General features: G+C 35.2%; 3 protein-coding genes and 1 pseudogene across 3 annotated transcripts; all 4 read right to left on the reverse strand.

Moving 5' to 3' along the window:
* Positions 1-5016: 5016 nt before the first annotated feature.
* LOC132168465 (uncharacterized) lies at positions 5017-14417 on the reverse strand. The gene is made up of 7 exons (XM_059579456.1): positions 14132-14417; positions 9368-9506; positions 8971-9088; positions 8780-8857; positions 5364-5464; positions 5163-5263; positions 5017-5073 (listed from the first exon to the last, which is right to left on the reverse strand). The coding sequence occupies exons 1-7, from the start codon at positions 14415-14417 to the stop codon at positions 5060-5062; spliced, it is 837 nt and encodes a 278-aa protein (XP_059435439.1). The 3' UTR covers positions 5017-5059.
* Positions 14418-14433: 16 nt separating this feature from the next.
* Positions 14434-15659, reverse strand: LOC132168468 (L-type lectin-domain containing receptor kinase IX.1-like; annotated as a pseudogene).
* Positions 15660-17599: 1940 nt separating this feature from the next.
* LOC132172487 (L-type lectin-domain containing receptor kinase IX.1-like) lies at positions 17600-19516 on the reverse strand. The gene has a single exon (XM_059583998.1). It carries the CDS (start codon positions 19514-19516, stop codon positions 17600-17602), a length of 1917 nt encoding a protein of 638 aa, XP_059439981.1.
* A 2566-nt stretch (positions 19517-22082) lies between these two features.
* On the reverse strand, positions 22083-24038 carry LOC132168469 (L-type lectin-domain containing receptor kinase IX.1-like). The gene is made up of 3 exons (XM_059579463.1): positions 23660-24038; positions 22553-23596; positions 22083-22489 (listed from the first exon to the last, which is right to left on the reverse strand). Exons 1-3 carry the CDS (start codon positions 24036-24038, stop codon positions 22083-22085), a joined length of 1830 nt encoding a protein of 609 aa, XP_059435446.1.
* Positions 24039-26709: the final 2671 nt, after the last annotated feature.

Consider the following 26709-nt stretch of genomic DNA (forward strand, 5'->3'; position numbering starts at 1 on the left):
GGCAATTGGGAGAGAGAGAGAGAGAGAGAGAAATTAAGGGCAAGTTTGAAGAGAGTAATCGCGTGGAAATGACACCTGAACTTGCAGTTTGTATTCTGATATTGGTGCTTAAGTTTCAGCCACCAGCTATAGATATCGTCATATAGTCATTGAAAATAAAATATCGAAACACTTTTATGCAAATCCCTCGCCGGCACAAAATTAATAGCGTCAACACACTAAATATAAAACATAAAAATTATAGTGATAACTTCAAAGATTATAACCCAATCCTTAAGTCTTAAAGCTTAATTGGGTGAAGATAGCCCCAATGAAAACAATGCAACAGCCAACAATGAGAGTTCATTATGTAATTAATTAATTAGGAGGCTTCTCTCCTTCCCAGGTTGCTTGGTCCGCATGAAATTTCTGGAAATGTTTTAAAAGATCATGAGCCTTTTCTTTTCCTTTCTGTTGTTAATTTTAACCCCCTAATCTTCGGAGTGGGTCTCTTCTTAGGTATTGTGAATATACCTTAATTTGTTCTTTATTCTTTTTATTGAATTCTAAATTACTTTTATACATATATATAGGACATAAATTTTCTCCAAACTAGTCTATAAGAAATATCCCCTAACTCATTTGAAATAATATCTAGTGTCTATAAACATTTAAAAACCACATTAAATTTAGTCTAATGTGGCTTTTAAATGTTTATAGACACTTGTCACTAATTTAAATAGGTTAGATGATATTTCATTCAAACTGGTTTGGAGGATATATGTCCAATACCCTTTAACATTAACATCAGACCAGATAACGAAATAAATACGTGGGGCGATCAACAAAGTAATTGCAGTAGTATACTAGTAATATCCTCACAATTGCGATATATATCGTTATTATCGTATAAGTATATTTCTAGGGGCGGAACCATGTTGGGCCTTGGGGGGACCTTGGACCCCACAAGGCCCAAGGTGGTTCCCCCCCCCCCCAAAAAAAAAAAAATTATAACATTTTTATAAAATTTAATTTTTAACTCAAATAATTTTTTTTTTAGAATTTTGCTCCACAAACACTAATCTCTAGTTCCGCCTCGGTATATTTGAGTTGATCAATGCTTCGGCCTTCATTATGACTTACGTATTACAACCTTAAATATAAAATAGAAAGAATAATCATCATACTTAATCATATTATTGACTTACGTATTACAACTTGATTACCTCAACCCTCATTCGTCAGCAACAACGAAAACAATCCATAAGTTAATTTCTTTGTTTTTTTAATGTAAAACATTGGAAAGACAGACAAAAAGAAAAAGGTCGTTGTCAAATCACCTTCTTTAATTACCAGACATGAAGGGGCCAAACTCACCACTCTAAATTCTAAAAAATAGGTGAATTTTGAGAAGTTTTGAGAGAAGAAAGCCAAGAAATAGGTAAACTTTGGCATGACAATGTTATAAAAGTCATCATTAATTAGTGGTTACATGTCAGGAGATAAAGTGGTTATATATGGAGTTTTTATTAAAAGTGCATTAATATACATAGTTGAACACCACTCTAACTAAAAAATTTAAATTAATGGACTATGGTCTACTTAAGTATATTAACTACTTTTTTTTTTTTTTGTGCTTTCTTAGTATTAGATTCAATACTTACAAGTACACTCACAACAGTACTATTCTTAATTTTAGACTTTTTATGAGAACGAAATGAGAATTGAATATTTAAAATTACTTTTTTTAAATGTCTCTGAAACATTGATACAACTGATATTAATTACAATTTTTATTTATTTATTTATTTTTGTAACGAACTAACATTCATTCAAACAAAGAGGTTACAAGGATAATAGAAAAGAAAAAAGACAAGCTTACTAAAACCCCAACCGGACAGATCTCTAAAAACAGGAGTGAGATCATAAAGGGAAAAAAAGATGCGAATGCAGCTCGAGAAAACCCTTGTCACGACACATACTGGTGATGGATACTACCATCGGGAGCACAAATACCTCTATCAAACATCTAAACAGGCTTTTTAAAAAGCCATGGAGATTTAGATGAAAAGTAACTATGGAAAAAGGTTTCCAAAGAGAAACCTCCACTCCACGAAGACCAAACCGGATGGGGTTAAGTGGTTAACCAATAAGCAACACAACAACAGAAAGTTACAGAAAGTTATATAAAATAACAGTATAAACTCAAAAAACAGCAGCTGCTCTGGAGGAAGTCGTCGGTGATGAATTGCACGGCGCGTAGGACCCACGCGCCGGTGAGTAAGATCCACACGCAGGAGCGTGAGGTTCACTCGCCGGCGTGTTGAGGTCGGAATGGGGCACAAAACGCAGTGCCAGGAAGCTGGAACGCCGAAGATGCTGGAGGAGTGCCGCGTTTCGGCCAGGGGCTGATGGGGAGGAGGAGATCAGGCTTTGAAAAAGTCAATCTTCTAGAATCCATAGATCTGGTCGGCGAAGCGTTGGAGGAGACGATCCACGACAGGGGAGAAGCGGTCGGAAAAGGGTGGAAGAAGCAACTGTTGTTTTGTGAGGGTCGGAAATAGATCTCTAGAGAGACAAGAGTTCTCTCCTGAAGAGAGAAACTCAGCAAAAAGAAAAGCATAAAACTGTATAAAAGCTTGAGCACCGGCAGCAGGTTTGGTCTTTCAAGGAGAGAGAACATAGCTTTTTTTTTTTTTTTTTATTATTATTTTTTATATCGGGAGTTTTTTTATGGAAAATGTTACATTAATTACTTTTGAATATCTCCATCATATGCCTATTTCTACGCCGTGCTGCACGGCATTCTAAAGCCAGATGAAGATTTGGTTGCACATGTTAGTGAATATAGTATTAGAAAAGACTGTTCTTCATGTAAATTATGCCATCTCATAAAATTTTTTTTTTAAGAAAACAAAAAACATAAATTATAGGACTGGTATTAGGAGAGTGCATTAGTGAATTTTAGCCCACTAATTAAGCTTCATTCATTTTGGGCCATCAAGTCTGTGTTACAGGAGTTTGCGGCTTTTCCTGGGCTTTCAGTCAATCCCTCGAAGAATATCAGCTCTCTATTTGTTGCGGGTGTTTCTAATTTTTGCAGGAGGAGCATTTAGTTGAATACCATGGGGTGCCTTCAAGGCTTCAATCTCAACTTCCTGTCAGGTACCATGCATGGGGTTCCTTTAATCTCAAGGAAGTTAACAGCCAATATATGATTGTGGTAGTTTGCTTGAAAAAATTTCAGCTCATATTGATTCTTGGATTGCTAAAAAAACACTTTCGTTTGCTTTCTTCTGTCCTTTATAGAATCCAAGTATATATATTGGAAATGAAAAGTTGTGTAACACCTCTTGATACATACATCCATGGAACTGAACGAATCGAACGGAAAGAAAAGCAACATTAGACAAAATAAAATCTTTTTAGAGGTAAAGAAACAATTATGACGCTTGATTGTGACGTAATACCTTGAAAGCTTGTTTAAAGGTTTCCGAAATTCCCTCAAAGACTTGATAGACCATTCAAAAAGTTGCTTTCAAGTTTCTGCTTTCTAAAGCTTTCGAAGCAACTTTGCAAGTCTTCCAATTAAGTTGCTTCTGAAAGAAAGAAAACCAGATAGAAAAATAAAGACGAAGTGGAATGAAGAAAAATAAACACAACGAGTTTGCGTGATTCAGTCTATGACTTATATTCACAAGTTAAAGCTTAAAGGACTACATGTCTACCCTGACATGTCACGCGACACTATTAAATACAATTAATTCCACTAAATAATTGTGACTGAACTCTAATAAGTACTTTAATTAAATCAATTAATTCCTATAACGTACTTATTGATTATTACATATCACATATTACCCCTCCATGAAATCATTCCATAGTTGAATTGAAGTTCATGTGCTGTCACTTCGTTCACTATCTTTTTTTTCTTAAGTAATTAATTTAATTACATGATTATCCTTATGCACCATATGAGAATAAATGTCACATTGTACATATATATAAGTTTCGTAAATCCCATTGAAACAGTTAGACCTGAGGTTTAGAATAATCATTTCCATTAAATTTAAAACAAGGGAAATATTCATTATCGCTTTGTTCTTTGACAAAGGATTTAGATTCCTTCTTGAAAAGAGTGTTCTTACAATGCTACATGTGATCATTCAATGCACAGGGATGTTGACCTATAAAGATGTTTCACCCATAGATACACCAAAGTGACCTACACTTGACATCTGAATTCACAAGCTTCTCAGGATTTAGAGTAAATGAGTAACTGTTATAAGTTGTCATGCACGTACATAATTTTTTATGACAGTATTATAAAAGAATGATGACTCACATGGTCCGTTCGATGCATGGAACTACCTTCGCTCATATACCAACATATCAACCCAAAGCTTACTTGCTTCTCTTGATCAAGACAAATTGTTGAGGTTGATATGTTATAGTCTAGATGGATCGAGTTCTCAGTTCCATTTACAACTATTGTAATGCCCCGATATTTGAACTAGCAAGATCGTAAGCAGTCATGTGATGTTACGACATCAGAGATATAAGACAATCTCACAGCGAAAAATATAGTACTAAATTTTTTACAGGCAAACATATGAGTCAATTGATTCAATAATATAAGAATGATTGCTGATTTATTAAAGCAAGTGCAAACAATAATGATATGGGTTGTATGCAGATGCAACATAGTGTAACGTCCCCAAATTAGGCCTTGACCAGTATGGTTGGTGGTTACTGACAATTGCCACAATATAGCTAACTGGTAGCTAACTGGGGAATTGTCATTCTAAGCATAATCAAAGTGAATGCATAGGAATGTGAAATAAATATGAAAAATCTAATAACCATAAAAGAAGCATACATTATCCTCGAACATAGACATGAAGCAATTAATAGAAATACAAATAACCTCATCAAACTTGAATACAAATAAAGCTGACAATCCTTATGTAGGTTTCTCTCAATATAGTTTTTATTTATTTATTTATAATTAAATAAGTGATTTTTTGAGGGTTGTAGTTAAGATTGGAAGCTCCTTGATCAATCTGATTCTCAAAGTTGTTCACTGCATGCCTGCTACAAGGAAAATCAAGAACATATAAATTCCTTAATAATATAATTGTATGCTAACTTGGAAAATATGTAATAATGCAAATAATAATTACCACTATCACCTCTTGCAACAAACATGCGTAAATGGGGGTCCACTGGCAAACCAATTACTTCATAAATTGCATCATAAACTCCGTTCTTAATCGACCTGGGTCTGTTTGTAGATTTCATATCAAAATTTCAGGAGAATGATAGAACCAATGATTCCAGTAAATATTAAATAATATTATAACAATGATACATATGAACAATACCTTGAGGTTGAGGCACTAGGAGTGCCTTGACCTTGTAAAATCCTACTGGTTAGCTGAAGATTTGACCTTGCCGGAATGTCCTTTTCCCATGCCATTTTCATCTACAAATTAATATTGTAATGTATATAGAAAAATGAAGTGAAAATCCAGTGAATTTCTTCTAAAATTTACTTGACAAGAAAAGAAAAAATTTTGTGACAAGAAACACCTAGAAGGACATTGGTTAGGGCACCCTAACCAATCATCCTCGACGATGGCTCTCCCACTTCATCTTGGCTAATATTTACAATATTTCTTTGCGTTCTTTGCTAAAAATATTTCTTAAACAATCTCAATTTGTCTTGAAGAAAAATATATAAGCAATTGAAAAAAAAAAAAAAAAAAAAAAGGTTTGGGCTTGTACGAGCAAATACAAACATTAAAAGATGCTCATGCAGTTTTGTTGTCATGATCGAGTTAATTATGGTTTTTCTTTACCAAAAAAAAAAAAAAAATGCATGTAATTTTATCTTCTTCAAAAGAAAAAGAGCATTATAATATGAGAATATAATTAACTTAAATAGAGACTGATCGAGGTTTGAATGATTTTATTTCACCACACAAATTACATGAGTGTTAGTATTATATTTAAAGTATTTACAATTACTAGTAGGAGAAAGATTCGACTCGTTCGAAATGTTTTTTGAGAAGCAGAAGCGGAGTTTATTTGTACCCTCCCCTTGAGTCGATACAAAAGCCCAGATAAGATTATTTGGCAAGCCACGAATACAAAAATCGGGATATACTGTTATATGGAAGTCTATTTGGAAGTTACGGATTCCAAATCCAACGAAGGTATACGTGCACTATGGCACTGTCCAGCGGCGAGGGATGTGTGCGGGGCAAGTGGACGTACGTTTAAAAAAAGCATGTGTGAGGCAGTGGGATTCACTGATATTTTTGAATATTTGCTGCACCGGTGCAACATAGAAGACATGGATCTATTTTCCATCACAGCTAGAAGCATATGGAACATAAGGAATACAGTAGCACATGTGGGTGTTTTTAGCCATCCAAACTGCGTTGCAAAAGACGCAGGGAACCTGGCGCAATAATTCTGGAAGTCATTGGAGAAGGTGGATGGCATGGGTCCTAATTTAGGTGTTGAAGTTTCGGTGCAGTGGACCTTGTGGCCGATATAAGGCCAACAGGGATGTGGCGTTGTGTTTGGAGCAAAAACGAATGGGCATTGGGGTAATAGTAAGGGATTTTAAGGGGCTAGTCTGTGCAGCCTTTAGCCAAATCAGGGAGGCTTATTACCCCGAGCCAGTGATCACGGAATTCATGGGGACGTTATGTGCAATAGAATTCTGCAGGGATTTAGGGATGCAGGACATTATTTTTGAAGAGGATGCTGAGCTAGTGGTAAAGGCAATTAACGACAATGCCTCTAAGTGGTGCCCATATGGACAAATTATTGAGGATATTATAAGGAGTGTTGTCTTTTTTAGGCGAAGGGATGTCATGCACGTCAAGCGGGGAGCAAACAGGGCCGCCCATGGTCTTGCAAAGATTGCTGCACGAGAACAAATTGAAAAAATATGGATGGAGGAGATCCCAGTAACATTTATGTTATTGTAACCATAGAGCAGTTTGCTCGTTCTGTTTAGAGCTTTTGTACTCTAGATGTTTTTTTTAATGGAATGAAGTCAAATTTTATCCCAAAAAAAAAAAAAAATAGAAAATACATTTTACCCCCTAAACTATTCACCTATTTTCACTTTTACCTCAAATGTTTAAAACGTAACACCACTTGACCCCTCCAAACTTTCAAATTGTTGCAATTCAACCATTTCTTACTTTTTTTTTTTTTTCCCCAAATTTCCCAATCCCAAGTTAAAAATAAATAAATAAATAAATAATATTTTTTTTTAAAAAAATAAAACATATTTTTTTTAATTTTTATTTTTTTAAAAAAAAAGAAGAAGAAATATGCAAATATGTTGGGGGTGGCCGAACCACCCCCAAGTGCCGTTTGGCCTAGGGGTGGTTGAACCACCCCCAGACGGCCGGCCTGGGGGTGGCGGCTGAGCCACCCCCAAGCCAAACAGGGTGGCTGACCACCCCAGCATATTTCTTCTTCTTCTTTTTTTGGTTTTTTGTTATTTTTTGGATTTTTTTTTTTAAAAAAAAATATGTGATGGGGGCATTTTGGGGAAAAAAAAATAATTCAAAATGGTCGAATTGCAACAATTTAAAAGTTTGGAGGGGTCAAGTGTCACGTTTTAAACATTGGAGGTAAAAGTACAACTGGGTAGATAGTTCAGAGAGGTAAAATATATTTTTCCAAAAAACAAAAAAGGTGATATTTTCGTAAGTGTTTTAAGGGATTTCAAGGAGTAGTTTTTAGAAGGTGATATTTTCAGAAGTGTTTTAAGGGATTTCAAGGAGTAGTTTTTAGAATTTTCCCTTGGGGACAAGGCAATTGTTAGGGAAGGGAAGGGAAGGGAAATGAAGTGAATATAATTATTTAACATTTCCTGCTACCGTATTAATTAGAGTCTAATAAGTAGTTTATTTCCATAGATTTTATAGTCCAATAAATAGTTAGATTTCTTCCTTATTAGGGTGGTTCAAGTCAAGACCTAATTGGTCTATTATGTAATCAATTGTTTATTATTTCTCTATTTAAATGAAAACTATCAATAAGAAATGTATGAGTTGAATATTATTTTATAATATAGTTTATTGTACGTGTTATAGATGTCAAAGCTTTCCTGAAGTAGACATCGGAGATTATGACTTTCTCGAAGTAGCCGATTTATCTTTTCCTTTGTTTGTAGCTAGTTGAAAGCAGATGTGCATAATTCGGGTGGCTTTTGATTGAGAAGAAAATCACTTTTCCAACATGACTCAGACACCACGAGAAGAAGAAGAGAGCCCAATAACATGAGAAAGTATATTTTCAGATGAAGAAGAAAGTAGGACACTCAAAAGAGTGTTTGATCTTGTTGAGACCAAATTTTAAATTCAGGATTGACAGTAGTGATGGAAGGTTGAGATGGAGAGGAGGAAAAGGGTACAATAATAAATTGTTTAGGATATATTCGGGTGCATGACTGCAGCCATCAACAAAGCCATAAAAGGTCATGACATTTTAGGTAAGGAGGAATTTTCATTTGCCATACCCTCATGGTTGAAAGGGGCTATGGAGGGATAGAATTGCGTTGTTTTAAAGTCAGCCATGGATGACGTGAGTCAAGGAGGCTCTGAAATCATAAAAGAATATAAAAGAAAGTAAGGAAATTGATTGCTTATCTTAAAAGAAATAAATAAATTTAATCATTTAATCAATATTTTAACACTCACTAAACGGGTCATTCAAGTATAGGTATACTGAGATTTCATATATATGCAAGTAGGATAAGCTAGCATACCCTACTGTAATTGGTTGACAGGCCCTTTTCCTGATCATGAAGAGGAAGTGCTGATCTGATGCTGCAAGCCTCCATTCCCTATTGAAAACAATATACTTAATTAGAACTGTAACTAGTGGATGGGACATTTATTTTTAAGAAACTCATGAGTTTCTATACTGATCAGTATAGAAAAAAATATATATATATACTTGCTGAATTGGTATGGTTGGGAATTGAATTTGATTCCAAGTGCCTCCACTTTGATAAAGGCCACTTGATCCAGCAGCCTGATCAATCAATAATCCTTGGGGTTGAATATCTTGAGACCTGTCAGTGAAAAAAGAGATGGGGTAATCAATATGTAAGCTTGTTCCAAGCTTTGAATAGTGATGCATGAGAATCACTGTTTGATGTATATATACTATGAGTTTTGCAAGAAACACTTCAGAAATCAACTATTCTCAGAGTGATGAATAAGAGATCACTCAATATATATATATACTTAGACTTTTGAGACTTTATTCTGCATTTTATTATTAAAAATAGCTTCATAAACAAGAAAAGAGTAGAGAATATCCTTTATGTATCATCATGGGTTTCACATACCTTCCAAGCAACGATGTTTTAGATTGAGTAAGATTTTGATAATAATTTGGTTGATTTGGTTCATTAGTTGCATCTGAGGAAGAAGAGGATGAATCGCTTGTTGGCTCCTGCTCCATATGAATCTGATCAATATTCAGTCCTGCAGAAAAATAATAAAATAAGATGGCCAAAAGTATGCTATATATATATATATATATATATATCACATTAATATCTCCAAAAGCACCCAAAAAAGGCGTTCAAACTTAACTTCCCTCCCACCCTACTGACCCCCGGGAAAATAGGAAGGGAAACAGAAAAACACATGCATGCATTAAGAATGCTATGATTACAGTGCATTGAATTAACGAACATCCAGGAAGTTAAGAGTAGATAACTGACATCATATTTCTAGTGTCGGGCAGTTACTTTGCATGCACTAGCTAGCCACTAGGGTTTCACTCCAAAACTCTTGATTTTTTCTTCTTCATCGATCTAGCGAGAAAGAATTAACAGTTTTATAGTATACTTACGACCCTCCATGAAACATGGGTCGGCATATAAATGAGGAAATTTCGTAGCATATTATAAGAAATAATTATGGAGGTAAAATTATTTTGTTTGTTTGTTCTCTATGAAATAATTATGTAGCATATTATAAGAAATTCGATGTGCACATAAAATTATTTCCCACGAATTATGTAAACAGTATCCACTAGCTTTCATCATGACATGACAGCTTGGATTTGAATGATGTGCTTTTAGGGAAAAAAACTGAAATGTTATTTGTTGCCAACTATAAAAATGACTTATTTTTGCATGGACAATAAATGCCGTGCGAAGAATTCAACCCAAATTTCAGGCGCTGTTTGTTAAACAACATTAAATACCATCACATGTACATTACTCATCTATTTTTTTAAAAAATTAATCTGAAAATATTATCACTTTTTATATCACATCATTCACTTTTAATGTTACATCATTTACTTTATACTATTATTTAAATAAAAAAAATCACTACAAAATAAAATTTTTCATTTTTCAATGAGAAATACTACACTTCCTAAATTTTATTTTTAAAAGTTGGTTCTCAAATAATGTGTCACAATCCAATGAGTTGATGACACACTTGATACAGCCACAACTTAAACCTAACTTTGGCCCAACTTTTAGACCAAATTTTTCTCTCTCTAGTTTCACACTCTCTCTCCTCCGCAGATAGTTTTTTTTTTTTTTTTTAAAAAAAAAACTTAAGAGAAAAGTTAGGCCAAAGTTGGGTTTAAGTTGTACTTTTATCATTTTCTTTCCCAAAATAACAAATATCATGAGATTGTGATACATCATTTAGGAACTAATTTTGGGAAAAAAAAAATTGAGATGTATAGCACTTCTCCTTTTCGATACCACTTTTTTACTTTTTTATACCAATTTTTTTTTTAATTTTTTTTTTAATGTCAAGTAGCGTGAAAAAATCTTATTACTTAACAAACAAGGCCCCAAATTAAAAATGGTAGGAAATTTCTATTTTAGCAATAATTGTCGGTGGGATCATTAATTTTGCTTTTATTATTATTATTATTATCATTTATACCAACAAAAATGACATGTCGTCGTCAATATAATATCATTGACCTATCATCAATTTAAAATGACATGTCGTCATCAATTTTTTTTTCTCAAAAAAAAAATTTAAAGGCAATGACAATTTGTCGTTTCCAATAGCATTTTATAATAATGGCAATATTGACCTATCAGCAATGATCTCATCCAAAAAATTTATCGGAAACGACGATATGTCCTAGTCATTGTCAATAATATACGGTAAACGTTTGAAGAAAGTTATTAGGGGCAATTACTTTCTTTTTTTTTCTCATGAACTACATGTTTTGGTGCATGATTTATACGTGACGGTTGATTATCAATTTAAAATAGTATATAATTTGTATATGACTGTTGATCATCAATTTTAATTTATTTAACTAAAAAAATGAGTTTTTTGTCATAAAATAATAATTTAAGAGGGTCATGTATCATAATTAGTAGTTCATGAGAAAAAAAAATCATAACCCTATAGTTCATAGAGACAAAATGTAATTACTCCAAATTATTATTTATATTCACTCCAAACAAGTTACTATTACTGAATAATGATTTTTTACTATTAATCAATCAGTCAAAAATTGCTTTCGGTAATCACGTCAGACAACACTATGTATATATAGTCGCTTGTCACTTATTCAATATGTTGTCCGTGGTTGGGGTGTAGTAAAACTGAAAAATTAAAGTTGCGAGTGAAAAAGGACATGTAAAAACGTACATGGTGTAAATTTCACGATGGGAGCAATATTGGATGCATCTGTTCGATACAAAAATAAGTTGAGATGATAATAAGCATAAATTCCAATCTAAAACTATATATTATGGGTTTCACCAAAACATACGCAGAATTATATATGTGGTGGCTGCTATGGCCGGGTCTAGTGGAGTGCAAAGGATGAGCCGATGAGGACATGGCTCAAGTGCTAGAGCAGAATACTTAATAAGAAATACTACTCAGCATTTTCAAGTGTTTATCTATTAGTATTTTTGTTTACGTGGCACTTTTATATTGATTTGATTTTTTAAAAACAATAAAAAAATATATTTTACCCTTTGAAGTATTCACACATTTATGTTTTGGCGTCCAATGCTTAAAAATTAACAAAAGAATGGAGGATGGCCGAGCTATCCACTTTGGCCAAACCATCCCTAGACCCGCCGAATGAGGGTGGCTCAACTACCCTCAAACCTATTAATTTGGGGTGGTTTCGACCACCTCCATGGGACACATGGGTGGTTCGGTGTCCCATACCAGCATAATGGGGGTAGCCGAGCCACCCCTTGGCCAAATTGAGAGGGGGGAGGGGGAGCCACCCCCAAATGGCTTGGCCACCCCTCATTTTTTTTTCTTCTTTTTTTTAATGTTTAATGTTTATGTTTATATTTACACTTTTATCTCCCTAAGTCATTTATATTTACACTTTACCCTCCAATGGCATTTTCCAAAGTTTTGGTTGAAAAAGGTCACGTGCCACGCATGTGACTTGATTTCCATCCAAATAAACGGATTTTATGGATGGATGATATTTTTTGTCAATGTCAAATACATTGTGGGGGTCTTTCGTCGATTTTTAAATATTGGGTACCAAAACACAAATGTGTGGATACTTTAGGGGTAAAATGCATTTTTATCCTAAAAAAAAAAAAAAAACACACACACACACAAAGAGATTAATGCATGCTAGGAAATTGACACTTAAAACTGTTGAGTAGCATTTCTCATATTTAATTAGGTCATATGTGGACCAAATTTGACAAAGATACACTTGGACTAATTGGGATAAAAATAATATTATACATAAAGTCTAATTAAATGGGTATATATATATATATATGCCTAAGAGATCTCATCTCTTATTCATGCTTACAGAATTCTCTCTCTATAAAAGAATCATCCGTTTTTTTCTCTCAAGTTTTTCCACCGCAGATTTCGTCATCAAGAGTTATGGATTCCATGAGTCAAGGTAAGTGCACTATCGTGCATAGTTGCTAAAATAGGCATTCTCATTCAACTCAGTATCCAAGACTATTCTCCATTTGGACTAGTCCGATAGCAAAATACTGTTAAGAATGACCTGCATAAAATAGAAAATTGTAATTTTTTAGTTTAAATTTAGCTAAAAAGTGCTAAGCCAGACGTGAAGCCCTAAAGAGTCATTGTCACACAAAAGAATCCAGATTTGTTTTTTGGTTTTAAATCAAAAACCAAGCAGACTAGTTCAGATATTTGCATGCATTATGCCAAATTAACCTGAATTTTTAGCATATATAATGCATCATCCCATACTATATAAGCTTAGTAATAGTAGTAACAATGAATGGCCAAGGCAATAACAAAATGTATGAAAATATTAAAGCAATTTGACTGTTTCATACAAACAACCATAAGTATTTCAAACAATGAACAATACATAAATTAGTCCTGCCCCAAATAACGTAGATCTCATCAGTGTGCTGGTAAACAAGGGAAACGTAGGAAAATCTCCATTTTCCATTGCTACCTCCTAAACTCCAGGGGGCATTTAGAAAAAATAAAAAATAAAAAAATGTTGTTTGTACATGTTAATGTTAAGTAATGATTAATTAAATGATTAAATTCATTATTTTTTATTAACTTAATTTTTAAGTAACAATGTAACATGGTACAAGAGCAAATGTCATATACACAATTATATATATATATATATATTGAACGCGACTTCCGCGAGAAGCACTAAATTGCAACATTAAAGCTAAACTTCGCATGATTTCCTGACATGTAATTAAACACAAAAATAAACGGAAAAGTTCATAAATAAGTCCACATTATGTTTCATATATTCAACTTCTGACTCCCATAAAAAAGCTTGCTGAACAATAATATATTTTATAGGATCAATTTACGCATGGAGTAGGGACGACAAAATAAATAAACAAGAAGTTATTATTGTAGAATAAAACACTTCTACACAAACTTGTGTATTTCACACATCAAGATAAGAAAGCTCACAAAAATAAGAAGAAAAAAAAACTAGCACGCAAATGCTTAATAAAAAGGACCTTCACACACAATACGAACTCTCAATGACACTCAACAGATTAAGCACACAGTCGCTGATGATCTTCATATGTATAGTCTTACAAACAAGGATGATTCACTTGATTAACGACCCTCTTGAAGGCTTGTAGTTATGGAAGGTTCACTGGAACTAACTGCTGCTATAGGTACAGGATAAATGGGAGCAGGCATACGTGTTGGAAGATTTGGTGTTGTTGCATCAAAATTAAGCACATGAATTGCTTGCCTAATACAGGGCCTGAGACTTTGATCAGGGTGAACACACCAAAGTTCAACAATCATCAAGCACTCTACTTGTTTTTCGTCAAGATCATTTTTCATCTTCCTATCCACGGCCAAAAGAAGATCTCCTCTCCCATAAAGATTCCAAACGACCCATTGGACCAAACCTACATCAGAATCCTCTTTCATAGGATAACCTGAGTTCCTACTCGTAGACAAGTAGGAACTCACCTCTATCATGACACCATCGTATGAGTTGCACAAGATTTCGATGCCTTAACCGACTAATAATCTTCACTTCAGTGATATATTCTTTCTTCCCTTGTTTAGTTTGAAATTTTCTACACAGCGATTAGTATGTCTAAATCAATTAAATACCCCTTGTAAACGGCGCCGAACCCTCCTTCACCCAACTTCCTCTCATTTGAGAAGTTGTATGTAGCTGAAGCAAGCTCGTTATACGAGAACCTTCTTGGTCCCGCTTCTCTTTCTAGGTCGTCGTTTATCGATGTTAAGTTCACTGTATCTTCGGTTACCTTCTTCTTTCCCTTCCATGTCCACAATATTACAAACGTTATAATTGCCCCTGCTATCAAAACACCACCCGAAATTGTTGAACCAACCACTAATCTCTTCTTTTTCGCATTCTTTCCATTTGTTTCCTTAATGTCTAAACTTGAACTGAATTCCCTTGATTGAATTGTATTTCGCTCTCCATATTGACTTGTACCAGCTGAAAACCCAACTGTGAACCACTCAGGAAGAATATTCCTGAGATCACTTTCTTAAAAAAGACTGGTATTCTCCCAAGTATTAGAGGTCGTTCGGTACTTCCAAGAGACTCAAATTCTTGGTAGAAGCATTGTAGGAGATCCATACATCAGCAGTGTCTCCACTGTGCAAGCTGGCATTCCAAAGGGTGTAAACGGCTGAAGCAATTGAGTTGGTGTTAATCCCCACATGCTGAAATGAAGGATCCCATTCAGGGTTCACGTATGAGTCGAACTCAACAAGAACAATTTGGTTCCGAGGAGAATCACTGGTTGTGGTGTTGAATAGGCCTAGAAATCCACCAGCTGAATTAGGCGGGATTTCGAACCCAACAGGAGCCAAGAAGAATGCTAGCCCATGCCCATAAACGGGATTGCCTAGGGTGCTGATAGTGAAGGAGTAATGTGTGGTAAAGTCAGTGAGCTTTCTCGTATCAGGGTCCCAGAGCGGCACCCTATTAGCGGAGATGGCCCAACCAACTCGGCATACATAGTTAATTTTGTTGATCATTTCAATGGCTCCAACAGTAGGAATTGCATCTCCATAATATAGTATATCGGTGGAAGTGGGGTCAAAGCGAGTTATTTGGAAAGAAACTGAATAAGCTGTGGGAGGAAGTAGAAGGAAGAAAAAGAAGAGAAGCAACGTAGGTTTGTCCATCAAAGAGATGGCCACGTACGGCTTGGGAGGGGGAGGAGAGATAGAGAATAATTGCGTGGAAATGACATCTGAACTTTCAGTTTATATCCTGATGATATGCTAAAGTTTGAATCACGTACAGAAAGACTTTTATGCAGATCCCTCGCCGGCACAATAGCGTCAGCACGCTGAAATGAAATATATTTAAACTTATCATGATAAGTTTAAATATTATAACATGATGGTTAAGTAAAGCTTAATTTATTGGGTGAATGATATGTTATGACCCGGAAGTCTTGGGTTCAAGAGTAGTAGCCAGTAGGTGGCAGACAACCTTAAATAATAGAAAGGACGTGCATCATGCTGAATCATATTAGGACTTAGTCATTACAACTTGATTAACTCTCATCCGTCAGCAACAATGAAAAATAGGTTTAAGATCCATAACTTGATATGGATCTGAAAACCGGCATAAGAAATCTGCATGGTTCATGTGCTTTCAATAAATATATTCAAATGCTTAATTTCTAGGTATTGATTGAAACTCAAATACATCATATTCTCTGAATCTCTAGTCCCTAATATCAATGTGATTTTGTTCATATGGTCGATGCTAAACTCCAATGCACTTGTTTTGTGTTGGAATTATCTCACGTTGATTGTAGAAGGAGTTGGTGGTCAGTTTATAAGTGTGAAGAAAACCTCACCTCTTGAGCTAGCTTTTGGGATTGAGAAACGTCTAAGACCACCTAACAATTTGTTTTCTTTCAAACTATTTAGACTATTGTTAAACTATTTTTAATAGCCTATATATAACCCAGTAAATAAATCAAAAAGAATATACATGATGAGGAATAGTAAAAATCATTATGAAATTAAGATGAAAAAAAAATTTGAGAATTTTTAAATTGAAGTAATATTTGTCATGTAATTTCAGGATCCTAATTTTTGTTAGGAGTTTTTCAATCACTATGTAGGATCTGAATCTCCAACAATTTGCTATGATAGTTCGAGCATGTGAGCCTTATAAAAAATTTCTTACATTTATTGTCCCAATACTAATAATAATTCAAATAGAAAAAATTATTCTATCCTATCATTTGAGATCAGTATGTTATAACAACACATGAGAAGGAACCCAAGAGACAAGGAGAGAGAGAAAGAGGGCCAGGTTAAAAAACACATGAATCAGCACCACAGTGCTTGGCAAACCAAGTGACCTAAACACAGAAAGGCATTGACTTCCAAATGAATTATGATATGATCAAATCTAAATTAATTTATTAAAAATAATCATAAAATTACCTTGAATATTTTAAAAATCCTTCTTCCTTTATGCCTAAGTTTGAATTGCAGATCACGGGCTTATGCCCAGCTGGCTGAAAACTATCCCAGCCGGGCTCAGTTATTAAGCCCATTGGGCCTTGGCTGAAAATTGCTTGCTGAGAAAACATAGGAAAAGAAAAGAAAATCATGGAATTTCATGAAAATTTATTTTATTGGCTCAAGGAACTCGAAATTTCGACTCATTTGAACCTAATAACCCGATTGACTTTGTTAAGATAAAGTTCCTTTATTTCTGAGAAATCGGATAAACATCAGCTCTATGTTACTCGATTACATGTCTTTGTTTTTTTCAAAATTTTCTTCAATTTTCTTAGCAGACAAACTGAGTCTTTATTTGTTGTACTGCATGAGTCGGTATTCTAATGTAACCTGAATGCATAAAATAGGGTTGAATGCATAAAATAGGGTTTGTCAATAATTAATTAAAGCTAGGACGTCAAATCTCATTAAGAAATTAAATACAAATAACAAGATAAGAAAACTCACAAAAACAAGAAATAAACTAGCTAGCGCACAAATCTTATCAACAAGGTTGCGTTCATACTATAATGATGGTGTAGGAATATGATACGAACGAACACACAAATCTTACAAAACCTAAATGATTTACTTCTTTAACGACCATCTTCAAGGCTTGTAGTTATCAAAGGTTCACCGGAACTGACTGATGGGGTAGGTATATGATACAAAGGAACAGGCATCTGTGTTGGAAGATTTGGTATTGTTGCATCAAAATTAAGAACGTGAATTGCTTGCCTAATGGAAGGCCTGAGACTTCGATCAGGATGAGCACACCAAAGTCCAACAATCATTAAGCACTCGACTTGTTTTTCGTCAAAATCATTTTGTAGCTTCCCATCCACGGCCAAAAGAAGATCTCCTCTCCCATAAAGATTCCAAACCCATTGGACCAACCCTGCATCAGAATCCTCTTCCATAGGATAACCTGACCTTCTTCCAGTAGCAATTTCTAAGACAACCACCCCAAAGCTATACACATCTGACTCTTTACTAGCCCTACCCGTACTTATGTATTCTGGAGCCATGTATCCTAAAGTTCCAACCAACCCGGTTGTTTGTGGACCTAGCTCATGATCCATAAGCCGAGCTAACCCAAAGTCACCAAGCTTTACACCGAAACTAGAGTCTAGCATGACATTGCTAGATTTGATATCCCGGTGAACCACACATTGCTCCCACTCTTCATGAAGATAGAGTAATGCAGAGCCCAACCCAAGAGATATCTTGTATCTCACTGCCCAATGGAGAGGATTCCTCTTGCCAAAGAGGTGAGTATCAAGGCTACCATTTGGCATATACTCATATACAAGTAAGAACTCACCTTTGTCATGACACCATCCTATGAGTTGCACAAGATTTCGGTGCCTCAACCGGCTAATGATTTTCACCTCGGTGATATATTCTTTCTTCCCCTGTCTAGATCCCCTTGAGATTTTCTTCACAGCGATTGGCATGTCTAAATCAGTAAAATGCCCTTTGTAAACGGCGCCGAACCCTCCTTCACCCAACTTCCTCTCATTTGAGAAGTTGTATGTAGCTGAAGCAAGCTCGTCATAGGAGAATCTTCTTGGCCCCGCTCCTCTTTCTAGGTCGTCATTTATCGATGTTAAGTTCACTGTCTCTGCTTTTTCCTTCTTCTTTCCCTTCCATGTCCACAATACTACAAACGTTATAATTGCCCCTGCTATCAGAACACCAACTGAAACTGTTAGACCAACCACCAATCTCTTCTTTTTCACATTCTTTCCATTTGTTTCCTTAATGTCCAAACTTGAACTGAATTCCCATGATTGAATTGTATGTCGCTCTACATACATACCTGTAGCAGCTGAGAATCCAACTGTGACCCACTCAGGAAGAATTTCCATGAGATCAATTTCATAAAAAAGACTGGTATTCTCCCGAACATTTGAGGTCCTTTGATACTTCCAAGAGACAGTCAAATTCTTGGTAGAACCATTGTAGGTGATCCATACATCAGCTGTGTCTCCACTGTGCAAGCTGGCATTCCAAGGAGTGTAAACCGCAGAAGAAACTGAGTTGTTGTTAATCCCCACATGCTCAAATGAAGGATCCCATTCAGGGTTCGAGAATGAGTCGAACTCAACAAGAAGAATTTGGTTCTGAGGAGAATCACTGGTTGTGGTGTTGAATAGGCCTAGAAATCCACCAGCTGAATTCGGCGGGATTTCAAACCCAACAGGAGCCAAGAAGAATGCTAGCCCATGGCCATAAGAGGAAGCACCTTGAGTGTCAATAGTGAAGGAGTAAAGTGTAGTAAAGTCAGCAAGTCTTCTCGTATGAGAGTCCCAGAGAGGCACCCTCGTAGCATAGACGGCCCAACCAACTCGGTTTATATAATTAACTTTATTCATTTCAATGGCTCCAACAGAAGGAACTGCATCTCCATAATATAGTATGTCGGTGGCAGTGGGATCAAAGCGAGTTATTTGGAAAGAAACTGAATAAGCTGTGGGAAGAAGTAGAAGGAAGAGGAAGAGAGGCAACATAGGTATGTCCATGACAGAGATGGCCACGGCTTGGGAGGGGGAGGAGAGAGAGAGATCAGTAAGGGCAAGTTGGAAGGGATCGCAATCGCGTGGAAATCAATGGCACCAGCTAGCTAGCTATATAGTCAAATAGTCATTGAAAACAAAGAGAAAGAAAGACTTTTGTGCAGATCCCTCGCCGGCACAATAGCGTCAACACCCTGAAATGAAATATAAAACAAAACAATTAGAGTGATAACTTTAAATATTCTAACCCAATGGTTTAAGTCTTAAGCTTAGCTGGGTGAATGATAATTGATAATTAATATATATATAACCCGTTAATCTTGGGTTCAAGAGTAGGTGGCACCGTGCAGGCAGACAACCTTATACTTATGACTTACGTATTACAACCTGTTTTTTTTTTTTTTGGATGAATTACGTACGTATTACAACTTGATTTCCTCTACTCTCATTTGTCAGCGACAATGAATCAATGCATACGTTTAATTCTTCTTTTATTCAATGGGAAGCTGGTTGTATTAGGTGTTTGCAGATAGCTTGTTTCTGGAGTGTTTTCTTCTTGTGTTTCTTTCTATATATAAAATTTCATTCTTCCAAAAGAAAAAGAAAAAGGGAAGCATAGTATAGTGCTTGTAAGTATGTAAAATTTCACATCATATCTCGGCCGGGTTAGAATGGGAGTTCATCATTTAGGAGGCTTCTCTCCTTAATTCCCAGAGTACGTAATACATATGCTTGATAAGGATCGCAGGAAATTTCTGAAAATGTTTTAAAAGATCAATTAGCCAAATCTTGGAAGTGGGTCTCTTCGAGTTTATTTTAAGGAAAAATTACATTTTACCCCCCAAAAGTTTGGAGCGATTTACAATTCGACCTCCAAAGTTTCAATTTTAGCAATCCAACTTCCCAAAGTTCTAAATTTTTGCAATTCAACCAATAATATCCCAAAATTCTCATATTGCCACTAACTTTTATTTTTTATATATAAAAAAAAATAAAAAGTAAAAAAAACAAATTTGGGAGTGCAAAAATGGCCAGATGACCAAAGGTGTGGCCGTAGCCACCCCGATTTTTTTTTTAAATTTTTTTTATAAAAAATAAAAAAATTATAGGCAATATGGAAAGTTTTTGATACAATTAGTCAAATTGCAAAAATTTGTAATTTTGGGGGGATGGATTGCCAAAATTGAAACTTAATTTTGGAGGTTGAATTGCAAATCACCCCAAACTTTGGGGGGTAAAATATAATTTTTCCTTATTTTAAATATTGGATCTCACTTATTAAAAGAAACTTAAACTTTTAAAATTAGTGATGATTTAACATTGCCTGTATACATTTTCTTTATTTATTTTTATTGAATTCTAAATTACTTATTTTTCTTTAAAAATAAAAAAATATGATATGACTTCCAATACCCCTCTATTCCTTTAACATTAGCATCAGATAACGGAATAAATGCGTGGGCGATCACCAAAGTAAATTAATAAGTAATTGTATTAGGGTTTCAACTTCAACGGCCAACTTCAGCCAACACTTTGTAAGGTGTTCAAAAAAGGTACTCAACTTTCAACTAATTTGTCTCCAAGAGGTAGTTCAATCGGCTAGAACCACGCCTAATGAGGCGGAGGTCACTAGTTTGAATCTCCCTCCCCCCTCTTGTGCAGACATGTCAAAAAAAAAAAAAAAAAAAACTTCCAACTAATATAATCTCAATTTTAGCAACAAAATAAAAAAAAATTATATTTCCCTATTTTAGAGCACTCCTAGTGTGCTCTTCAAACAAAAATTAAATTTGAAGAGAAAAGTCAACTTTTTTGTTATTTGGATAGCCAATTTGAAAATGAAATAAATATCAAATTCTCGATCTTTTTATCTATTTTAGTTAAATATTCTTTTTTAACTTTGCAACCTACTTCTACAAGTCTTTAATCATCGCATCTTGTAAACTGCGTTCATGGTAGGTGACTTTCTCATTCAGAATCTATCTACGCTGACCACGATCATGACCACTAGCCATGAAAACCGACGAAAAAAATCATCCCAAAATGACGCTAAGCTTATTTACCAACTCATGATAGACATAACTAGGGTTGTTCTAACACTATATGACAGTATCATAAATTAAGAATTGAATAATGTAAATTAATGAAACTCAAGAAGAGAGAAAATAACGATTAGGAAAAAAAAAAAAAAAAGACCTTAATTGCCCAAAAAAAAACAGAGAATAACTTTAAAAGACTAAAGCTTAATTTATTGATACTCCATAACTAAATTGAAAAATAACACATACTAAATACCTTTATATAGGCTAAGTTTTAAGTGATATCTAAGCAAAATACTTAAAGAAAAAGAAAAAAAAAAATACCAAAAAAAAAAAAAAAATCCTTAGACTTGGAAACAAAGCAAAACATTTGTAGACAAAGCAAAAATATATTATTCCAAAAATAATCCTAAAATAGTATGCATGATTGTTGTGCAAATCTTCTCTATCGGGATATTCCAATGCCATTAATATGGTATCTTACAAATCAGCTGCTAATTCTCTTGCATCAGTTCACTTGTTTAACGACCATATTGAAGGCTTGTAGTTATGGAAGGTTCACCGGAATTGACTGCCAGTGTAGGTACATGATACATGGGAATAGGCATCTGTGTTGGAAGATTTGGTGTTGTTGCATCAAAATTAAGAACATGAATTGCTTGCCTAATGGAGGGCCTAAGACTTCTATCAGGGTGAGCACACCAAAGCCCAACAATCATCAAGCACTCGACTTGTTTTTCATCAAAATTATTTTGCAGCATCCCATCTACTGCCAAAAGAATATCTCCTCTCCCATAAAGATTCCACACCCACTGGACCAACCCTATGTCAGAATCATTTTCCATATGATCAGTTGACCTTCTTCCAGTACCAATTTCTAATGCAACCACCCCAAAGCTACACACGTCGGACTCTTTACTAGCCTTACCTGTGCTTATATATTCTGGAGCCATGTATCCTAAAGTTCCTGCCAACCCAGTTGTTTGGGCACCTAGCTCATGATTCATAAGCCGAGCTAACCCGAAGTCACCAAGCTTGACACCGAAAGTAGAGTCTAGCATGACATTGCTCGATTTGATATCCCGGTGCACCACACATTGCTCCCACTCTTCGTGAAGATAGAGCAATGCAGAGGCCAACCCAAGAGATATCTTGTATCTCACAGCCCAAGGGAGAGGATTCCTCTTGCCAAAGAGGTGAGCATCAAGGCTACCATTTGGCATAAATACGTAGACAAGTAGGAACTCACCTCTGTCATGACACCATCCTATGAGTTGCACAAGATTTCGATGCCTCAGTCGGCTAATGATTTTCACTTCGGTGATATATTCTTTCTTTCCCTGTTTAGACCCTTTTGAGATTTTTTTCACAGCGATCGGAATGTCTAAATCAGTTAAATACCCCTTGTAAACTGCGCCGAACCCTCCTTCACCCAACTTCCTCTCATTTGAGAAGTTGTAGGTAGCTGAAGCAAGCTCGTTATATGAAAACCTTCTTGGTCCTGCTCCTCTTTCGAGGTCATCGTTTATCGATGTTAATTTCACTGTCTCTGTTGCTTCCTTCTTCTTTCCCTTCCATGTCCACAATATTACAAACGTTGTAATTGCCCCTGCAATCAAAACACCAACTGAAACTGTTAAACCAACCACCAATCTCTTCTTTTTCTCATTCTTTCCATTTGTTTCCTTAATGTCTAAACTTGAACTGAATTCCCATGATTGAATCTGAACTCGCTCTCCAGAGTGACTTGTAGCAGCTGAAAATCCAACCGTGACCCATTCAGAAAGAATTTCACTGAGATCAATTTCATAAAAAAGACTGGTATTCTCCCAAGTATTAGAGGTTTTTTGGTATTTCCAAGAAACACTCAAATTCTTGGTAGAAGCATTGTAGGTGATCCATACATCAATAGTGTCTCCGCTGTGCAAGCTGGCATTCCATGGGGTGTAAATTGCGGAAGCAATTGAGTTGGTGTTAATCCCTACATGCTCAACAGGAGGATCCCATTCAGGGTTCGAGAATGAGTCAAACTCAACTAGAACAATTTGGTTCCGAGGTGAATCAATGGTTGTGGTGTTGAATAGGCCTAGAAATCCACCAGATGAATTTGGCGGGATTTCAAACCCAGCAGGAGCCAAGAAGAATGCCAGCCCACTAGCGTAATGGGGCAAGCCTTGGGTGTTGATAGTGAAGGAGAAATGTGTAGTAAAGTTGGTGAGCTTTCTCGTATGAGAGTCCCAAAGCGGCACCCTCTTAGCATAGATGGCCCAACCAACTCGGCATACATATCCATATTTGTTGATCATTTCAATGGCTCCAACAGAAGGTACAGCATCACCCAGATATTGTATGTCGGTGTCAGTGGGTTCAAATCGGGTTATTTGGAAAGAAACTGAATAAGCGGTGGGAGGAAGTAGAAGGAAAAAGAAGAAGAAGAAGAGAGGCAACATATGTTTATCCATGAAAGAGATGGCCATGGCTTGGGAGGGGCCGGGAGAGAGATGACACTTGAACTTTCAGTTTATTTTCTAATGGTGCCAAAGTTTCAGCCTATATAGCCATATAGTCATTGAAAACAAAATAGAGAAAGACTTTAAACCTTATAACGTATCCAATGGTTAAGGGTCTTAAGCTTAATTGGGTTGAAGAGTAGGTGGCAGACAACGTACGACCTTAAACTTTAGAAAGCACCTCACACGTTCATATTATGATCACTTACGTATTACAATTTACTTCAACTCTCAGTCGTCAGCAACAATGAAAACAATTAATCCATAAGTTTCTCTCGTCATTTTTTTTCTTTTTCTTTTTTTCTTTTTTTTTTTTTTTTCAATGGGAAGCATAGTAGTGGTGTCGTTGTAACGTTCATCTTGATATATCATATTTTGGGTTAGAATGAGAGTTCATCATTTAGGAGGATTCTCTCCATCCCATAACATGATAAGTGGTTGCCAGGATCACAGAGAATTTCTAGTGAAAATTATACTTTACACCCGTAAAGTACGTATATCACTATTTTGGCATTTTTACATCCAAAGTTTAAAAAGAAACGCTTGAACATACAAATTATCAAACTATAACACTTTGTACCATTCGTTAACATTTTCCGTATGTTAATTTGGATGGAAATTATGTCATTTAATTTTATTGCAGGTGATATTTTAGCCCTAAATGCCCTGAGGTGAAATGTATTTTTCCTAAACTTTATGGGTACTAATGCAACTCTGTTTTTACGCCTTATAAAAAAATTAAAAAAAAACAAAAAAAACAAAAAAAAAAAAAACCTGCGACATCAAACCTATCATCGAGTATCACATGTATCATATGTGTCACATTCGTATTATTTAAAAAAAAAAAAGAATAATAACAACATAAAATTAAGGGGTGGTCGAGCTGTCCCCTTTAGCCAACCTGAGGATGGCAAACCCAGTGGCAAAGCCAAAAAATCGTTGTTGTAAGGGCTAAACTAAAAAATGATAAAGACAATTCAAAATAGAGACTTGTGCTAAGATGTAGTGCCTTGGGTAATTACTAGGCTGTGTTTAACTTAATTGGATGGTTAGCAAAAAACAATTTAGTTCATTTAGTGTTACCCATTAAAAAAAAAAAGGTTGTTGAGAAAGAAAAGTCAACCCAATTGAACCAAATAAAAAAATGTACCGAGGGTTCAAATGTGTGCAAAGAATGCTTTCCAAAAGTTCATAACAATCTGAATCAGATTTTTTGGTGACCGATAATTGATACCATCCCTCTTTATGTTTGTTTGTGTTATATATATATATACATGTGTATGTGTCTTTACTGTATGTCAATCATGTCTATGTGTCATCATACTTGTGCTTCTTTGTCTAAATTTTTTATGTTTTTAGATTTGTAGATTGAGATTTGTGTAAAGCCAATGGAAGAAAGGTCCCAAATCTATAATTTGTTTTCTTTCATGTTTAATAATTAAAATAATTTTAAACAAAAAGAAAAAAATATATATATCTTATAACATAAATAATAGAAAAAATTTATCCATTGAAAAAAAAAAAAAAGAAAAAAAGAAAAAAAAAAGAAAAGAAAAGTGAGACCTGCAAATTTTAGTTATTGATTGTATTTAAGACTTTGGTGCAATGTCTATCTATGTCTATAAGAGAAAAATAAATTTTCTTTTTTAAAAAAAGAAAAAGAAAAAGAAAAAAACCCTTACATAGAAAGAATGAAAAATAAGGCATTGTGCGTGATTCTCTGCCACTCCATGACCATTAAGAGCAGTTCCACCACCCAAATGGCCCAAATGGCCAGCCAAAGTGATAAATTCTAAAAAATAAATCATGAACTTTCCGAAGTAAAAAAAAAAAAAAAATTGAAAGATGAAAGACAAGAAATGGGCAAACATGCATTGGCGTGACAATATTGTTGTCAAAGTCATGCATGATGATCACTATCGTGATAGATCTTTCCATAAGTTTTCTTTGTTTTTTTGTGTGGAGATTTAATTAATGGCGTTTAGTGTAGCTAGCTAGCTTGGATTAATTTCCTGATCACTTCGATCATTCTGCTGAAAACCGCGTTCTACCGCCCCCCTCACATTCCATGGGTACGTAGAGTCCTGATTTTTGGACCCTAGCTTGGTGTTAAAGTAATTAACATGGAAGTTTCAAAAATTGGCTGTATTCTCACAACAATTTTCTAAATGCATGTCCTTGAAACATCATTTCGACCGAAAATAGTATTGCATTTGAATATCTCCACCTATTTCTACATCGTGGTCGGGTGCATATGCACCGCATTCTAGAGTGTACTTGGTTGCACATGTTAGCATTTGTATTAGAAAAGACTCTTCTTCATGGAAATTTCTCAGAAATCAGAACCTTAATTAATGTAGCAATTTTCCTTTTTCAAAATATTGATGGAAATTAAAGGTGATATAATATTAATTATATATGTTGCTGTTCACCGTATGGAAGAAACCAGCGACTGATGAATTTCTGAGAATTCATCAATGGAAGAAGTATACTTGGACTGACGGAGACCATATTGCAAGATATCGAAGTCCAGTCCAGTGGCAGTGGGTTTAGCATATTATGATTTCTTAGTGACAATTGATGAATTTCTGAGAATTCATCAATGGAAGAAGTATACTTGGACTGACGGAGACCATAT

Source organism: Corylus avellana, chromosome ca2 (genome assembly GCF_901000735.1).
Source record: "Corylus avellana chromosome ca2, CavTom2PMs-1.0".
NCBI lineage: Eukaryota > Viridiplantae > Streptophyta > Magnoliopsida > Fagales > Betulaceae > Corylus > Corylus avellana.